Source organism: Rhinolophus hipposideros, assembly GCF_964194185.1.
Source record: "Rhinolophus hipposideros genome assembly, chromosome: 12".
NCBI classification, from domain to species: Eukaryota; Metazoa; Chordata; class Mammalia; order Chiroptera; family Rhinolophidae; genus Rhinolophus; species Rhinolophus hipposideros.
In genome coordinates this window covers 45,625,162-45,644,312 of record NC_138058.1, presented here as the reverse complement: position 1 = coordinate 45,644,312, position 19,151 = coordinate 45,625,162, and the positions used below count along the sequence as shown (strand labels likewise).

At 46.6% G+C, this 19,151-nt stretch overlaps 1 protein-coding gene across 1 annotated transcript in view; it reads left to right on the top strand.

The window, feature by feature from the left end:
* The window catches only part of PRKCE (protein kinase C epsilon), a 468,189-nt gene extending 453,154 nt beyond the window's left edge, over positions 1–15,035 (top strand). Inside the window, exon 15 of the mRNA XM_081068797.1 lies at positions 11,692–15,035. Within this exon, the coding sequence (XP_080924923.1) occupies positions 11,692–11,838 (147 nt within the window). The 3' untranslated portion in view covers positions 11,839–15,035. The remainder of the gene's footprint in view (positions 1–11,691) is intronic.
* Positions 15,036–19,151: the final 4,116 nt, after the last annotated feature.

Below are 19,151 nucleotides of genomic sequence, written 5' to 3'. Positions count from 1 at the left end.
GGGAATTGGGGGGTGGAGGGGGTAGGTTGATAAGATCCTGCATTAGGAAACCTGAAATTGTTGAATGGCAAGAGAAGGTGAGTGACCTCATCTTGACTTGAGAGGCATGTATTAAGAGTGTTTACAGTTCCTGTTTCAAAGCCAGAAGGCAGAGCAATAATAAATCCCAGGCCAAAAGAACTGATATCTATCTAGAACATTTTCATAAATAAGGAGGGGAAAGATTGATGAGTGGAGGAACAGGGCTTTTGCCAGGACCAGATTGGAAAGTTTCTTCTTCTGGTACCAACAATCATCCCTGGAAAGCTAAACCCAACAGCTGTCAACAATGACACTGCTTTGAAAAGTAGATGATAAGTGAGACAGGGCCCCAAGATTAGAAGCAAAGTGGGGCCAGGTTTGCCACTGTGTACCTGCCCACTTGTAGCTGGAGACGCAGGCTCCTGGTGCCGCATCAGGCACGGGTCCTGCCACTGCACGTCCCGCTGCGTGGGGCCAGCTCACCGCGGAGCCTGGCTCAAGAGCTCAGGCCCCCGGCAAGCCATGGCAGGCAGGGCCCTGCAGTCTCCTCCTAAGGCTTTTTATCCCTGCAAATCCACACTGTGTTTTTCCTGTACTTTTTCAGTCTCAGGCACCCCTACTGGGTGCCCCATTACTCTACTTTGGGGTCTATCCAGCAGTGGGTTGTAAAAATCAATTTAGTGGGTCAAGTGTAGAAAAATTCTTAATGAAGGGTAGAATAGGATAGACTAGAATACAGGAGACTAAAGTAGAATATTAACTGGAACACAGAAAGCATCACATATAATAAGGTTAGTGTATATCTCGCTGAATCTTTTCTTGTGGTGGTGAAATGAGGTGATGTACACACAGTCATATATATAAATGTATTTCTTACTGTATTTCTTACTTTTTCTTGCTTAAAGTAAAAAAAAAAAAAAATCTTTGAAGGACTATACCCCTCTTCACCCCTGATATCTAAGAAATGACCCCAAAAGGCGTAAGGGGGGATGGTGGCCTCATGCACGGTGAAGGGTACTAGACCGAATGCAGTTTTTTGTTCGTTTGTTTGTAACACAGCGACAACACGACTGGCAGAAGCCACTCAGCCTGTAGTGCACATGAACACGTTGATGCTGATCGGCAAGAGGCAGGATAGCACACGCCGGGGACAGGGCCTCGGGGCAGAACAAGCCGCGTGCAATCCTGGCTCCACCTCTGGCTGGCCTGCACCTTGGGCACTGTTTCCTAATCTTTACAGTGGGGGTTGTGGCCTCCCAGGAGGGTGGCGTGTGAGGGTAAATGAATCAGGCAGGGAAAACACCTGGAGAAGCCTCCGTCCACAAGCTTTATTATGTTTCTCACATGAAGAAACGGAGGCCGTGCCAGCATTGTGCTGGTGATAGAAATACAAGACACCCACCCAAGTGGAGCTAGCGTCCAGCCTAGTGCACAAAATAGTTACTCAGTAAGTTGTTAGGTAGTCCACTTATAAGGAGTGCCGGGATAAAGAGGCACCTTTTTTTTAAGTGTATTTATTTATTAAGGTGTATGACAGGCGCCAGCCTGGGTTGGGGATGTTTCCCCAGGAAGAGGCATTCCTTTTTGTCGTAGCAGCAGCAGACCCTTCTTGTTAGGGGCCTCGGGAAAGGTTTCAGAGCTCCTTTGGTGCATTTCGGAGGGAAATGGAGCCTCCTTTACTCTCATTTCTGGTCTTGGAGGGTGGTCGGCTCACCTGAGTGAGAAAAGCTGTGGCTCTCTACCATCCTCTGGGGACTCAACAGGGTCCATTTAATTAACTGGGAGCTGGCAAGGCCCGGGCTGTGAGCTGGGCATTGCTGGCAATGGAAGATGCAGTATGTCTGACTCGCCCCGAGACGCTGGCTGCCTTACTGGGGAGCCAAGATTTATGGGGCACTTAGAGACACCTCTAGGCTATTTATAAATTCCAAACTGAATGTCATCAAGGGCCAGTGTTCTCTGCACAGGTGATAAGGACTCGGCCATAACCACCTGACCCAAAATGACTCTTGGCTGGAATGTTTGCTAACTTTTGTTAGCAAATTTTAGAGTCAAAGAGTCCCAGCCACAGGTGTGCCTATGTGTGGACCCGGGCAGGTCTGGGAGAGTGACGTACTGCGAGGGTTTGAGGAAGCAAGTGTAAGCACTGCCCTTCAGAAGGACCCAGAAATTCCTCCTTCCCTAAAAGGAAGGAAGAAATACTGTGTCTGTGGAGCTAAAGCTTTGAGACAAATGGCTTTACCTGGTCTTACAATACGCCTCTGGAAACAGTTTTCCATACAGTCTGCTCTACCGTTTTCACAGGGACACTTCTGCCATCCTCAGGAGCACCTGATGGACAGAGGGAAAGTCCTGTGGTGCCCCTCACCTCCACCCCCTCACCACCCCCACCCCGCCCTCTTCTACCCTGTGGTCCCAGGGACTTAAGCGAAAGGGGGCATTTCAGGTCCTGAGAATGCTTCTCCTCTGTGTGGATTCCTCAGAGAGAATTATTGTAGCACTGAGAAATTCAGGCTTTGTTTGAGAGGAAACTTTTAAATCTGTGGTTCTGAACTTAGCCATGAAGTTGTCCCTCACCCACCCTTTGAGAATCTGCCACAGTGAACTCTCTCCAGGAAACTCCAAATACGCCCATACACACCACACGCTACTATACTGCCTTTGGCGAGCTTTGCGGAAGCCCTGAAGCCCATTATCTAGTGTAGGGGTTGGCAAACTCTGGCCCACAGGCCAGATCCAGCCCACTGCCTCTTTTTGTGCAGCCCTAAGAATGGTTTTTACATTTGTCTTAAATGGTTGGAGAAGGACGTTTTGTGACACCTGAAAATTATGTGATGTTGGAATGTCAGTGTCCATAAATAAACACAGCCATGCTCATATATTTACATTCTTGTTTGTGGCTGCTTTTGTGCCACAATAGGAGAGTGGAGTGGTCGTGACAGAGACCCACAAAGCCTAAAATATTTATTATTTGGCCCTTCACAGAAAATTTGCTACCTCTGCTTTAGGAGCAAGAAACCCAGGCTAAGAAGGCTTGCTTGAAATACTTTGCTTGCTTTTTTAATGATTGAGCCATAGAATTGAGAGATTGAAATGAGACGGCATGGAAAATCACCCTGACAGCTCCCCCTTTACCAGGGGCAGATGAGGGCCCTGTTCCCTGTGTCTGTGGGAGCAGGGAACCAGGGAGTTCTGTCCTGGATCCTCTTTTCAAGCTTCTGTAGATGTCTAAATGGGCACTGCCTTCCAAAGAATCTTTGGGTAGTTGCCCTGAAGTTTTGTTTTAAAAGCATTATAACAAGCGTTCTAAGTTTGGTAACTACTTCCTTATCACGGCCCTCCAGCCATAGGGATCCCACATCCCCTATAATGCAGATCCATATGGCTGGGTCTGTAGTACCCTAGAGAGGGCTGATTCATAGGCAAATTAGAGCTGGCTGAACTCCTTTGATCACTGGAGTATTTGCTGGGTGTGAGGGAGGAGATTGGTGTAAGAGTTTCCAAAGTAATTCTTCAAATGGAATTTGTAAAAAAAATGTGTATTTTTTTTATAGTCCAGCAATAAGGAGGGGACAAGAAATAGTTGAATTCCATCAAACAGCTGATTTGACAGAATTCAGCTGTGGCTGTTTATTCAGAATGCCTGGTGGTCTGAGGGATTCGGTCCATTTTTAAAAGATAGTTATGTATACAGACTGCCTCAGGAGTGAAGTAGCTTTCCCTCAGAAGTGGTTTAGACGAGAGGCAGCCGACCAGACCGGAGCGGTGGGAGCGTTCGAGGCCACCACCTGACTGAGGCATGGTGGCTCCTCACCTTTGCCTGCCAGCAACAGAGGCCACCACACTGTCATGACTCTCTCCTTTGGACGAGGGAAAGGCCAGGAATCAAGTGGCTTCCCATTTCTAAATGCCGTGAAGCTAGCATGTGCACTTTCAAAAGCAAACGGGTCTTTATTTTCTTCTTCCCTAAAAGGTGGAAGCAATTTTACTAAATCGAATAGAGGTCACAAACGGGAGGATTGTGCAACCCAGTGAGCCAGTTTACATTTAAAAATTAGAAGCTCTAACAGGAATGAATCTCTGATATCGTCCTCTTGAACAAGATGGAAAAAGTCACCATGGCTGGTCTTTTCACAATGGATTTAACAATCACACCCCCCAAAGTGTGCTGGGGTGTGGGTTTGGGTATCAGTTTTGTGAGAAGGCCATTGAGTTTTGTGAGAAGGCTCAAAGGGCTCTGAGCCTGACCCTACCTTGCACACTATTTTTATATGTATCTTGATAGAGAGATAGGAGGTGTTCTAATCAGATCGTAGGATGACCAAAAGCTGAAGGATATAGCAGATAAGATGGATGACACAATTAAAACGACATCTACATGCTACTTTAGAGTTCCCATGAGCTTTACTTAGATGCTCTCATATAACCTTCGTCAAGCTCTCAGATAACCCCCACTTTTTGGCAAATAAACTAAGATTCAGAGAGGTAAATTATAGAATCATTATTTATGGTGATCGTGACAGGCTAGAAAGAAGTACCAAAATAGGAAGAAATCAAGGATTTCGTTTGGATTCGAAATGTCTATTTCAGAAAGTTGGGGTTTTTATTAGTTTCCTAGGGCGACCCCAACAAAGTACTACAAATTAGGGGACTTAGAACAACAGAAATGTATTGTCTCCCACTTCTGGAGGCTGGAAGTCTGAGATGAAGGTGTCAGCAGGGTCATGCATGCACCCTCTAAAACCTGTAGGGGAAGAATCCTTTCTTATCCCTTTCAGTTTTGGGAGTCTCAGACGTTCCTTAGCTTGTGGCAGTGTCACTCTGTACTTCATGGGACATTCTCCCTCTGGCTCTTCACACAGCCTTCCCTTTGTGCACACCTGTCTCTGTGTCCAAAATTCCCCTTATTTATAAGGATACCAGCCATATTGGATTAGAGCTCACCCTAGGGACTTCATCTTAATTTGATTACATTGCCAAGAAATGTAAATTTATTTTCCAAATAAAATCACATTCTGAGGTACTGGGAGTTAGGATTTCAACATATTTTTGTGGGGGAAGGGGGAAGGACACAAGTCAACCTATAACAGGATTAAACTGGATTGATAAAACTGTGATTTATCACAGCTATTTAAGAAATGATAAAACATTGGTATTACCATAGACATCAGTTTAATTTGAGGGTTTCCACAAAGTACCGGATCATACCATTGAACTTGGCATTGCTCAGACCAGAGTCAGGAATGGAGTGGTCAGCTCAGCCACAACATTGTAAAAAGGAGATAGATTACAAAAAAAAAAAAAAAAAAAAAATGTGGGGAAGCACTGAGCAAGATAGGTGCTGTGGGCAGGTTCCATGGGCAGCCCAGGGCCAGATGAACATTCTGTACATTTCGCACCCTTTTCTATAAAGTCCAAAGTATAACCAGTTCTTGGTTAACAACATCAAAAGGCAGGGCTGGGGGGTAGGGGAGGAGGATTGAGGATTATGTTTAGAGAAATTTCTAGGTAAATGATAGCTAACTGGACATTCTGTTCCAGCCCAGGATTCCAGTTAAGATCTAGTTAACTGATGTTGAGCAAGCATTCTAATTATTTAAATTCTCGCTTTTTCTTTTAGAATATTTAAAAGAGGAAAGTAGAGCTTAGATAACAATATTGACATTTCAAAGCTAGGAGGAATTTTAGATTTGACTGTTACAGTGAATACAATTATTCTGAACAAATGAGTCTTAAGTGTCTACTGGGTGCCCTGCTTTGCATTAGGTGCCTTGAGGGATATGAGAGGAGAATAGGACACGCATAAAACTTTGGAAGGAGGGACCAAATACATGATCCAGAAGGTGCCATGGGGACTGGGAAGAGGGTCACGTGGGGTGAGGCTGGTGTCAGGGAAGACTTAGGAAGGAGGTGGAACCTGACATGGGACCTAGAGGAGAGGAGGCATTTGGAGAACATGTGAAGACATCGTGTGTCCTCCATGCTGGTCGCACACATGGGGCAGGGCGCCCCTGGTTTGCGGTCCTTCTGCTGCCTATGTTCTTGCTGGCCTGCCAGGCAGAGATGAAGAGGTAGGCAGGGACCAGCAAGGCGGCCACATGAAAGCCAGCCTTGTGCCCCAGCCTGTAAGGCCAGGGAGTGGTCTCAGTGCTTTAGAACAAAGTCATCTCTTGATCTCCTGGTAATCAGATGAAGACAGAAGCAGATATCGCTGGCTCCTCTGAAAGCTTGTGTTTATGACTTCGGTACAGTGAGGGCTATGAGAGAATGGCACTAGCCGCACAGGAAGCAAGCATGCAGGCTGCCTGGGGTCCAAACACCACCACGCCCGGCTGAGCCCCCAGCGCTCAGTGGCCTCAGAGTGATTTATAAGATGGGCCTCTGGCTGTGCTCAGATGCAGTTTCACAGAAGGCTCTGGGGTGACTGGAACTCTGTTTCACTAACTTCCACCTCACTGCCCCACAGCAGACCCCAGAAATGTGCCCTTCCCCCAAGATCAGCCCAGACCTCTCAAAGACAAGACCTTATTTCTGAAGGAATAGGAATGTCATTTGCCCCCTAGCCCCAACCACAAAGATGAGGGACATACACATCAAGTCCCCAAACTCCCGTTAGCCCCTATCTCTTGATGTCATTTTCCCAAACTGCAATTTCTCTGGTTGAACCTGTTTCTATTTCTGTCTTGTATCAGCCAGGGAACCCTAGTGCCCCAAGTTGACAGCTGCTGGGAGAAGAAACCCCATTCACCGTAACAGGCCTAAGTCTGCCTATGTCTCAGGGCCCTGTGAGGCTGCAAGAGTCTGGGCTGCCCCACTCCTGGCCCTTCATGAATCAGACCTCAGCCTTCTCCCCACTCCAGCTGTACTTCCCCAAATGGAAAAGCCCTCTGGCAGGACCGTCGACACTGGTTGTGAATCTAGGTCGTGTTGGTGGCTCTAATAAAGGAGCAGCAAGAAAGGTGCATCCATTCATGGTTTTTGGTAGATACCTACTGAGCACTCACTTTGCGCCAGGCATTGTGCGAGGCTGGAGATAGAATGGTGAGTTCAACCTGGTCCCTGCCCCCAAGGAGCTCGCAGATGAGTTGAGAAGAGGACACCTAGTGTGAGTGCAGTGAAAAGAGTCAGGAGAGTAAATGGACGCCCTTAGGAAGCCTGGAGGGACAAGGGAGCCTTCCTGAAAGAATGGCATCGAGGCCAAGATAGGAAAAGGGAGCAAAAGTCAGTGATGGGGACATGGGGCAGAATGTAAGGAGGGGAGGGGGTGTTCCAGACAGAGGCTTAGAGGCAGGAGCAAGCCAGTGACCAGGGAACTTCATGGTTCAGCAGGGCCCAGGAGCTAACGCTGAGCGGGTAGGTGGGCAGAAGATCCTGAAAGGCCTTAGAAGTGGGTGGGTGTAAGAACCTGGGGCTTTTCCCCAGCGCAGTGAAGCGCCATCAGAAGAACCTCAGTCACTGGAGGAAGCACTAGAATGTACAGGCAGGCTCGAGCTCAGCACTAGTTCCAGATGTGGAGGCATAGAAAGAAATGGAAGGCTCCGTCCCCGCCACCCAGAAGCTCACAGCATCAATGGGCAGATCATTCACACGGACTGTGGTGATTAACACAGCCAAGCTGGGCACGGTGCCAGCGGATGGCACAGAAGTGCTCAGACTCAGAGGCAGGGTAGGGACTCACATTTATTGGGTACCCGTTATGTATCAGGGTCTGCACTGAGGTACCTCACATTTGGCATCTCAGCCCTCAAGGCACTGTGACCACCCCCATTTTACAGATGAAAAGACCAAGGCTCAAAGAGTGACTTCACACAGTGTCATGTAACCAGGCAGGGACACTACAAGCATGAGAAGTCAGCCAGTACTCTTTCTCCTACTCCGTGCAGCCTCCCCTCAGTACAGGCCAAAGGATGTGGGAAGGGCTTCATGGAGAAGATAAGGTCTGAAGAGTTAGAAGGTCGTTCCGTGTGTCCCAGTACCACCTCTCAGGCTGTGCAGTGTGGGCTAAGAGTCTGGCATTTAGACATTAGAGGAAGCATCTGGGATGACCAGGGACCCAAGTAAACAGAGAGTGTCTGGGGAAGTTGACCCATTGGAATCTCGGAGTCAAGTCTCGTGCCTGTGGGGGTGCAGGGGAGAAAGCAGCTTTTCAGAGAATAAAATCAGTGAGTAAAGGATATATCTCCCAGTCCTCCTCAAATGTGAGGAAGCAGTGCTGCATACATGCTATTAATAGAGGATGGAATTTCCCAGAAATATTTGCTTTAGAAAACTCCCCAAGCCTCTAAGGTTAATAGTCAGGAATAGCACATAGTGGGGATGTTGGTTATTTGAATTGGAAATGAGTAACCGACATGCACCTAAAATATCTTCAAGGAAAACAGGGCCTGGGCCAGGTTGCATAAGGAGGTCGGTGAGCCAAGTATGTTTTTCTGTAGAGGCTCTTAAAGAAGGCACACTCACTCAAATGCCGCAGATGATTCTGAAACCCCTGGAAAGACCAGAGCCACACGACACAGCTCTCCCAGCTACCTTGCCATGGAGCTAGAGGTCCTCTGGGAATTCCATCCTTAACTGTGTTGACGGAGCCTGATTCCCTGGTACATAATCCGTGAAATTCAGACATCATAGGCAATTTAGGTCTGTCACCATGCTCAGTTGACCTCAGGAAACGACCCATTTCCATGACAAATAGACAGTAGTGACTGAAAGGTGAGGCACAAACAAGTAGATAAACAGGGAGAGCCAATGCCAGAGTGTTTGCAGATTCCCCAAGGTTCCCCTCATTAGTGACCAGTGAGCGGGAGCTGGGAAAAAGGTGGCCCCGCCCCTGAAACTTCAGGAGACTTGGGCAAGGCCCACCCTTGGTGATGTTACTCTGAGTTTTCCTCCTGCCCTATTCCTTGCTTCTTTTCTTCACCCAACTCCTGCCCCTCCTACCTGCTGGTCCCCTTTGCCCTCCTGCCCCCATTGAGGATGCCCCATGGTCGCCTTCTGGGATGATACTCAGGGCTTCTCAGGACACCATCACCTTCTCCCCATCCTACTCCTCCTTCTGGACTCATTTCACCCTGCATCACAGGCCCATACTCTGTAACCCCTCCTCAATCAAAGTGCACCCATCCCTCTTTTGATAAGATCTTCAGGAGAGGCGTCACCACACCCTTTCCCCAGGCACCAGCCCTCCCGTGTCCAACATGCGTCACTGTGGGGATGGGCTTTGTTGTTCTTCTCTGAAGTCCCTCTCCACTCAGGGCCCCCCTTTTCCTCTTGCTCTGTACACACTGGAGATGGAGAACAGATAGTCCTCGTGCCTGGGGCCAGCCCTTCTGATAGAGATGACTAAGCCACTCGGCTTTCCCATTTCAAGGGCAACACATGTGTCCTTCAGCGACCGGTCCGATTTCTACCCCTTGGGTTTTCTGTCTCCCTGCTGTCTCCCTGCCAAGATCTGAGACTACCTACTATGCCGCTCAAGCCCAGGGAGAAGATGCCAAGCAGTACTAATGGGTTCTAGAAGATTATCTCATCTCTGCTCCACATTGTCCATGTGATTCTGATCTCAATCTGGGACAATTTGAAAGCGGACTCCCCTGCTGAGGTCACCCAGTTCACAGTACCCACTTTCTCCTTGACCCACAGCCCTGTGCCACCATGCTGGTCTGCTGGCAAGATTTTCTGGCTTGATTTTAGCCTAGTGGCTTCACCTAAACGTCTCCTGGTTGAATTTGACCCTTGCTGTGTCTTCCCTCTTCTCCAGTGTTCAGCTTTCCAGACATTCCACACCACAGAAGGTATCATGCTGGGACCTGGATTTGAGTATGGCTCTACTTTTAACTAGTTGGGTGACTCTGAGCAAGTCACCAAACCTCTGTGAGCCACAGTTTCCTCATCTGTGTGATCAGGATAAAAATACCTGCCTGTTCCAAAGATCAAAGGAGCAAATGAATGCGAAGATGCTTTGTAAACTAAAGCAGCATTTCTCAAGCCACGTTCTGCAGACCTCTCCTCCAGGAGAGATATTAATAAGCTATTCAGGAAAAAAAATATATATATATAATATATATATATATATAATATATATATATATTATATATATATATATATATATATGTCACGTTTGAGGAAGGCTGGCCTGAACAACATGCACTGGGTTTCTTGACTCTAGGACATCTGAGAGCCTTTAATTCAGCAAGGTGCATTGCAAATCTCCAAAATCAGGGTACAAAATAAAGCTTTATCTCAAAACCACTTTCTTCAGAGACTACTGATTAACATCTTTTAGATTTCCACAGAACATAGCATGTATTAGTATTTTTCCTCCTACGAGTAATAATGCTACTCTTTCCACAAGATTTATTCCATCACCCAGGTCACTAATCCTGGGTAACACAGTTAATCAGTGTCTGAGAACGTGTTGCCCGAGCCCCTTCCATCTTCTCAGCATTGTGCTGTGGGGGAGATGGGCCCTGGCACCGAAGGCCTCGGTCGTCCGCCTACACTCGGACCTCCTGCCATCTTCACGCTGGACTCTGCCCCAGGGAGCTTGGCAAACCCATTGTCCTGTGTATACATTTTTTGTGTTCCTGCCCCCTGCTTTTGTCTTTCTTCCTGCCAAGGTGCCTTTCACCCACCTCTACTAATGCAATTGTAACTCATTCTTCAAGACTCAGCCAAGCCCCCACTTCTCCATGCAAGATTTTCTAACCACTGCAGTCTATTCCAGTCAGGAATACTGGCTCCCAACTCAACTGGACGCCCCTAGAGGCCGAAAGTATTATTTATGCTTATTGATTTTTCTCCCCAAGCCAGGATTTATTTGATTGCCATCAGCCCTACTTTGGCAGCTTGAGCCTCCAAGTGGGCAGGGGTCCTTCTGAGCTGGGGAGTCAGTGGGGGGTTTGTTAGCATGTTCAATCACTCAGTACACACTCATTGCTGGGAATCCCAGGTGGACTAAATCGAGGCGCCTGCCTTTAAGGAGCTCTTGGTCGAGGCAAAAGCATAAACAATTCACTGCAAGTTAGAGTGTTTAGTGTAATAAAACGAATAATATGGGAGCACAAAAGGGGGTTCGTGGTGAGAGCAGATAGGGATCAAGACAGATTTCCCAGAAGACAGTCCCACCCCCTCCCCATTTTCATATTATAGGAGGTCATATGGAGCAAACTTGGCACGGTTATGGGGGGTTCTACCTGTAGGGAAGAAAGAGCACTGAAGACTTTGTGGGAGGGGGATTTGAGTTTGTTCCCTGGGTCACAGGGAGGGAGATCTTGATGGGGCCAGGGGGTTAAGGCAGATGCTGGAAGGGGAATGTGAGATGGGAGCTAGGCATCCCACTCTCCCAAACATACACACACACACACACACACACACATGTGCACACACACACGTGCACAGTCTTTGGGAATCCCACTTCCCTGCTTTTCCATCATACCCTCTCACAGACCCTTCTTCCTTTTCCCCTGGACTCATTTTTCTTCTCCAAGTCCTCTGTCACCTCCTGGTCCTGGGGCCATCCATCGTGACCTCATTGGAACAGCTCTCTGTCTGCTCTCAGTAGCTAGCGGCCTGCTTTGGCGAGAGGCTGGTCAGCTCAGTGCCTCCTCCCTGTGCAGGGCCCTGGGGAGAAAGGTCAGCCTGGAGTCAGTGCTTTCTCTTTTCTTCTCACAGAAAACTAAAAGAGACGTCAATAACTTTGACCAAGATTTCACCCGGGAAGAGCCGGTCCTCACACTTGTGGACGAAGCGATTGTGAAGCAGATCAACCAGGAGGAATTCAAAGGCTTCTCCTACTTTGGTGAAGACCTAATCCCCTGAGAAGTCGCTCCTGGTGGAGTTTGGCGATGCTGCAGGACGGGTGCCGAGACGATTTCTAGTTTCCAGAGGCTCACAAGGTCTTGAACTACTACTCCTCCCCAGAATCCCAAACCCCTGACCACTCTCTATTTATTGCATTCCCTTACCCCAGGCCAGCTGCTCCCTCCTTCTGCCTGGTGACCAGAAGGTACTTTGGTTCTTGACTCATCAGCAATGCAGATACATGTTGGGGTCATCAGTTAGCTGGACGCCCTGCTGTGTTTGGTCTGTTGGCAAGCCTCTTTCCACTCCTTGGGGGCTCCTGACAGTGAAGCAACTTCAGTTCTTTCACTGCAAAGGAAAACAATAAAAACAAAAGGCAAACAAGAAGACTCTGGCTCTGCCCTTGGCTATAGAGTCCCAACAACTCTCGCTTGTCATCCCTGCAGCCCCTCCACCTGCTATCCTCTGCCCTTCTGTCCAGGAGAACAGACCGGTGCTTCTTCAGCATGAAGGTGGGCACCCTCAGGGCATGCCTAGGGAGGAGAGAGACTGGCCGAGGCACGGGTCGCTGACCTGTATTGGTTTGCTCTGGAATGGCTAATTCTTGCTTGCTGTGGTTTTAGCTTTGGGGCATGCCAAAGTTGTGGAAGCATCATCTCGTGGAAGAAATCACTCTTTCTAGAAAAAGAAATTTGATTTTGGAGTCTATTAATTTGACAAATATATTCACAAATTTGCTTTCTAATTGACCAAAAGATATAAATTCCAGTATTAATACAGGATTAATTCAATTAATTAATACAGGATTAACGCAGTATTAATTCAAGGGCTAATATGCAGTGAGAAACCAATTGTCCATGGTTTATGCTCTTAATGCTTTCGTGGCACAGTGGGGTCTGCATGAGATGAGAGAAAAAGAAACACGTAGTCGGCCTCATTATTGAAGTTCTGCCTGAACACAAAGGCCACTGCACTGATGGCCAAGACCCTGGGGTTCTAGCAAAGCTCGGTTCCCAAATTCTCTTTCCGGTTTCTTCCTAAGTTCCCAGCATAAACTCTATTTATTTTCTGCAGCAGTGTGTTATTTTGCACACTTCTACACAATGATAGTACTACTGTGTTGTGGTTTTTAAACATTAAACATGTAACGTTTAATATGAAATATCTGCTTTTGGAACAAGCAGGATGAGGTTAAACATGGGTTATGCAGAGAACATCCAGAGACTGAAGAGCAACTTGTTGGAAAACTGACAATGTACCCAGACGTACTCAGAGGCTTGTTTCCATGTGACATGCAATGGCAACTCATGTGGGCACTATTTAATGGATTCGATGTTACCTCCTGTAGACATGCTAACAGTGTTACATTCTTTGATTCCCAAGGGTTCTTTGTGGCTTTGTGTATATGTTTTCCCTGAGGTCATTTGATTATCTATTTTCCTGAACTGATTTAGCAGGGAATGGAATCCATTCCAACTGTTGCACGTGGATTTCCCAGCTGCCCCTAAATATATATACTTGTGAGTGGCAAAGTGGCAACTAATGAAGCTTTTTGCCTTTTGTACATTTGAGATTTTTGTATATAGTGTTTGCTGCAAGGCCTGTGGAATTAATTCATTGAATTTAGAGGTATCAACTGCTGCATGTTCAGGCATATTATAAAACTTTAGTCTATGAAAGAATAATTCTAATAATGTCCAGGTGCAATACTCTGTAAGTGTATTGGTTCAAGTTACCGAGAGATAAAGTGTGTTTGTTTCTTTTCTTTTTCTTTTGGGGGTGGGGAGGCGGGCAATTCTCCGTATTGTTTATTTCATTTCGGTTTGTCGTAAAAGATGTAAACATATATTAAGCTATATTAAATCTCACCTATAGTTCTCCTGTGCTCTATTATGCCCTGATAGAGATGGGGAAGAGAAAGGAATGTTTTTTTGATGGTGGTTTCAAAGCTCGGACAGTGACTAGCTAGAGCCCATAGAGAGTTGGTGTCCATATTGGCCTCTGGCGGGTTGTAGCCTTTGTTACTAATGGTGACATTCAGTTCTCTTGCGTTTTTATTTTTTAAAAACTCAGGTGTAATTATTATCTGTTCTTATGGTAATTTCAAATATTATGCTCTATCAATTTGTGTGTTTGGCATCCCAGTGAAGTGAGGAAGACCAGTTGATTAACTTAATTTATCTTCGGTAACTTGACCTCCTAGGGAGAGACTATCCTCTGGAGTTGAGTACAAGCACAGAAACATCTTCATGGTGGCATCATCTCATTCTTAGGGAGACATGACAAGACTGCCCATCATATTCATGCATCACTACTGCTCTCTCTTTTTCTCCCGCTTCCTTCGCCATGATGAACGTTGGACAACCAAGCAAGCTCTAAGTGCAATGCCAAATGGCCTTGTGTAAGGGCTTGGTGGAGTTCCCATGTCAGTGGAGGCTGGGCCCTTCCAACAGGACAGCTGGCATTGTTGCTGGGAAGTCAAATAATAATACATTCCACCCAGCAGCTCCAGGCGGTCAGTCAACAATAAGTCACCTGGCCCAGAGACACCCGCTGTCAGCACCCAAGTCTCCAGGCTTGCTCTGGGGCCTCCGGCTTGGGGCTGGCGCTGATCAAGTTCTCACACTGGCTGGTTCAAATCCCATGGAGTCTATAGAAAAAAGCTTGTGTGTTCCTTGAGTAGTCATTGTTTCATTTTAGTTTTCACAGGAGTTTGGAAGTGGACACACTGTTACATTTCTGCCAATTCTTTCTAATCTTTCCAGCTCTTTTTTTTTTTTTAAGAAAAAAAAAAAAAACGGAGTGAAAAAACAATTGCCAAAAAAATATATGAAGGATAACTGTTCTCCTGTGTTCTCTCATTATGGAAGTGAGAAATTTTGTGAAGTGGAAACATAATTTTTTCCTCCAAAGGTGAAAAAACAATGCATTCTTGCTTTAAAAAAAGAAGAAGGCTTTAAAAAATTACCTCTTTTTAAATTATGTGCAAAATAATTCTGGCTAAATAGAAAATGTATTCAATTTTAGGGATTTTTTTTTTTTGTATTGTGATGCTTTATTTGTACATTTTTTCCCTTTCTGGATGTAATTTTAATCTCTTGCCATTCATTAGTGTTATTTCATTGTAAACATTATTGTGCCAAATGTACTGTATTCAAAAGGATGTGAATGTGTATTGTTTCAGAACCTAATAAATACAATGATGTAAAATCTTAGTTCTCAGTCCCAGTGAGCATTTTTCTCTCCTTCGTGAGTGACAAGGTGACACTAATGAAGCTTTTTGTCTTTTGTATGTTAGAGATTACAAAATTCCAAAACCTAGACGTTGTTTCAGCTTTTCCTTTGTCCTTTGAAAATGTACAAAGGACACAAATAACTTTATTTGCCTACTCCCCTTGCCAACCCGTGCCTCACCTCTGTGCTTCGGGGACTGCCTATGGGAGGTATGAAAGGGGGCCTCAGTGGACTGGCATGGAGCTGCCCGGGAGTGCTGGGGCATGGGCAAGCACAGCCAGGCAGCGCTCTCGTTTTTTGTCTTCTTAGAGAAGCAAGTGCTGGATCTCCTTGCAGCTGATGCCCCTTCAAGCCTCTCCAGAACTCAGTCTCTGATCTGCTACTCAGAACATCAGGTCTTTGCAGTCCAAATGACTCCTCTCAGGTTGATTGCCCCTTTGCAGGGTATAGACTGGCTAGGGAAGCTCTTTTCCTGCTCAGCCAACACTTGTGGCTCTCCTGGAGACGTCTCGGCTATCTGGGTTCCTCCTTCACTCTGGGGCTCCTTTCCTGCCACTTCACTCCTGTTGTGCTGGTTCTGCAAGGCTCCCTTCTCCAACACAGATTTTTCAAGAACATTTGAAACTCAAAAGTATACTTAAGTACAGCAGAAATTTCACATGACGAAAGCTCCATTCCTCCAGAGGTATGGAAATGATTGAAGTTGTACTATGTATCATTCTAAGATAAGGGGGATGGCCCACAAATTCATTTCCTCACAAGCCTTCCAATAACTTGGGTATGTGTATCATGCTGAAAGTACTCTCCTCTCACAGTGTTCCCCCTTTCAGCAACATCGCCTGCCTACCTCAAGATGGAAGCATGGACCTCAGACCCATCCCAAGAAAAAGGTTGTATTTATCACATATTTTCCTCTCTGGTCAGGCAACTATTTCTAGGTAAGTGGCCACCCCAAAAGAAGCAAGCTTCCCATCAGCATATCTGTAGTATCTTGAATTTAAATAAAGATCAGTAGAAACAGATTAAAAGGAGCTGTTCTAGGAAGGCCAGAGGACATCTCTAAGCATTTCACTACATGAAATATGACTGGTCTACACCTGTCTCTCCTAGTGGCCTGGAAGAGACAGCTCCAAAGTCCTGGAGATGAGAGAACTCATCCTCCCAAATCGACATGCTCCACAAATCACACTGAAGCTATAAGAAAAGGCCAGTTGCTGATTAGTGTCCCTGGTTTGGAACCACTCCCTCTGCCCCATCCACATTCCAAGAGAGAAAGCCAAGCACAGGCAGGTCTGTTCCAGGAAAGCCACGACCACTGGTCCCTGACAAGGGTCAGAAGGCTTCATTCAGAACTGCTCCAGGGGAAATCTGTATGTGTGTGGCTATGCCCTGAGCTGAGGAACAGCAGGTCTACCAGCGTTCTCACAGAGGGAGTCTATGAGCAGGTGGCCTCTTCTCTATTCCCTTGTACCTGAGCACAATCCAGTGCTTGGTTTACCAGCAGCCTGAAGAGCCCCATACGATAAAAGTACTGAGCCAGGAGGCTTGTGCTTTATAGGGTTTATAGTGGCAGAGAGAGTGGAAAGAAGGCTTCACAGCCACCCTATGAATTCTGTTTTTTACTTTAAAGTACTTTCGCCTAGACCATGATACTACATTTGTGGGATGTTAGTAAACTCTAGCTGAAAGGTGATCAGCTGCCCTAAACGGGAATACACCCTCCAGGGATGGACAGCTGATTGAATAAATAGCGTTTACTCAGAAGGCTACTCCAAGTGCTTCAGTTCTCTTTTATCTCCTATCAATACCTGGAGGCTTTGTTATTAGCATAAAGAATTCTAGGAAAGGGTTTTTCTTATGGAAAATGGAGGCTTGTCAATTAGCATAAAGAAAGAAAGGTATACTAATGGTTTTGAGATAAGTCGATGGGCGAAGATATTTTAAAACAAATCTCCACATGAAGGAAAAAAAAAACCCACAGGATATAAGAACCTAGAGAGTCTTCAACTTCCCTAGTAATCAGGCAAATGCAAATTTAAATCAAACTGCAGTCCGCTTCACACTCACCAGAATAACTGAACCAAAAAGGCAGACAGATCAAGTTTTATGAAGGCTATGGGACAATCGGAAATGTCAGTGTTTCTGGTTTGAGTATAAGATCGTACAACCACTTTGAAAAACTTGGGCAGTATCTACCAAAGTCAAATGTGCAGAGCCTGGACCCAACAGAAAAAGTCCATCAACTATAGAATGAACTATGGAATACGTACGCAATAGGACGCTATATAGCCATAAGAATGAATGATTTACAACTACCCATAACGGATGAATCTCTCAGCCTCATGTTGAGTTTAAGAAGCCAGGCGCAGAGGAGTACCGACTATCTGATTCCATTTACATCAAGTGTAAAAACGGACACTCCATGCTGCTAGAAATCAGGCCAGGCGTTGCCTTGGTGGGAGGAGAGCTAGTGACCAGGTGTGGGCCCGAAAGGGCTTCTAGGGTGCTGGTGTTGTTTTCTGAGCTGGAACCTGGCACAAAGCTATGTTTCCTTTGTGATAATGCATGGAGCTCTGTACCCTTGTGATCTGTGCATTCCTCTGTACGTGTGTTATACTTCAGTAAGAAAAATTACCCAAAAAACCCAGGATGCTCTTTGTCTCTTACCCTTGGGGATGGCACCCTCGGCTGCGTCTGTAAACTGCCTACGTCTCCCTGCCATCTTGGAGACATCTTGCTTGCCTAACTGCCATAGCCTCATTCTGTGGCTGGAACAGAGCGGCATTTGTCTTGAGTGGATCGTTCCTGTGAGACACTCTCATAAACACCCACACCAGCCAAGCACTGGAACTTGCAGAATGGTCACAGACTCTCCTGTGCCTGCTTGCTAGTATAATGTCCACATGTGTGTCTGTGAGTTTGTTAGAGAATAGCTAAGCCTCCTCCTCCTCTCGCAGCTACTGAGAGCTACCAAAAAGAATCCATAACCTTGGCGCAGGGAGTCCACAACAAGTGAGGTTTGGCTTCAGCTCTTTCACCTTGGGCTGAAGCTGTACCTTGCTAAACCTGTTTCCACGTTTGTGAACTGGTAGTGATAAGACCTACTAACTCCGGGGCCTCTTGCGAAATGTTAGTGAGATAAAGCTTCCACTGAAGTGTCTGTTGCTGTAATTTCTCTTCCCTTGATCAGAGCATAGCCTGTGTCATGGGGGAAGCGTGGCTTGGCCTAATGAGGGTTGCTTTTCTTTTCTCAGTCTGATTTGTTTTCTCTCATCCCCCTCAGCACTCCTGGGGGCACCTGACACCCCACCTCACCAGTGAAGGACTCGCTTTGGGGCAGGAAGGAAACATACGCAGCAAACCCCAGGTCTTGGCCCTCCGCAAACTTACAACCAGCAGGAGATGAGAGCAGCATAAAAGAGCGGCATAAAGCAGACAAGAGGGACAAAAGTAGCCCTGCAGACGATGCCAAGGAAGTCCAGAGAAGGGGATTAGGTTTGGGTTATCCTGGCAGGCCTCCTAGAGGAGGCAGTGGTGAGAGGGCACTGAAGGATGAGGAGAATACGGACAAAGGGTAGAGAAAGGCTTTCTGGGTGGCCATTCAGTGATGAGGGGCATTGAAGGGCTAGAAGGAGTCGGGGGCCTGAGTCCCAAGGCAATGCTGCAGTAGTAGCCTTCAACATCATGTCTCAACATGAGATTATCAAGGTCATGGCAATCTTTCAAAGTGGTTTGATGGTGTCCTGAGAAAGCCCAGCACAGCCCTTCGATATAGGCACCCTGTCTTTGCGTATGACTGGAAAGTTCCTTTCACAGCCGACTCTCCCCATCGGATCAGGCAGCTGCCACCTCAGGGTCCAGATCAGTCCAGCTGCAGTTCTAGGCCCTGCAGGGTAAACACTTACACTCCTCCTTCCCTCTCAGGCCTTCTGCACACTGTAGCGGGCAGCCACCATGGGCTGTTAAGGGAGGTTCTGTGAAGGCCCCTTCCTGGGCACAAATCAAGAAATCTCCTCATCCATGCTTCCTTCTTTAGGTCATTAATCATTAAGTTTCACATTTCTTATCTTCTTTGTTCCAGACACTGTACTAAGTTC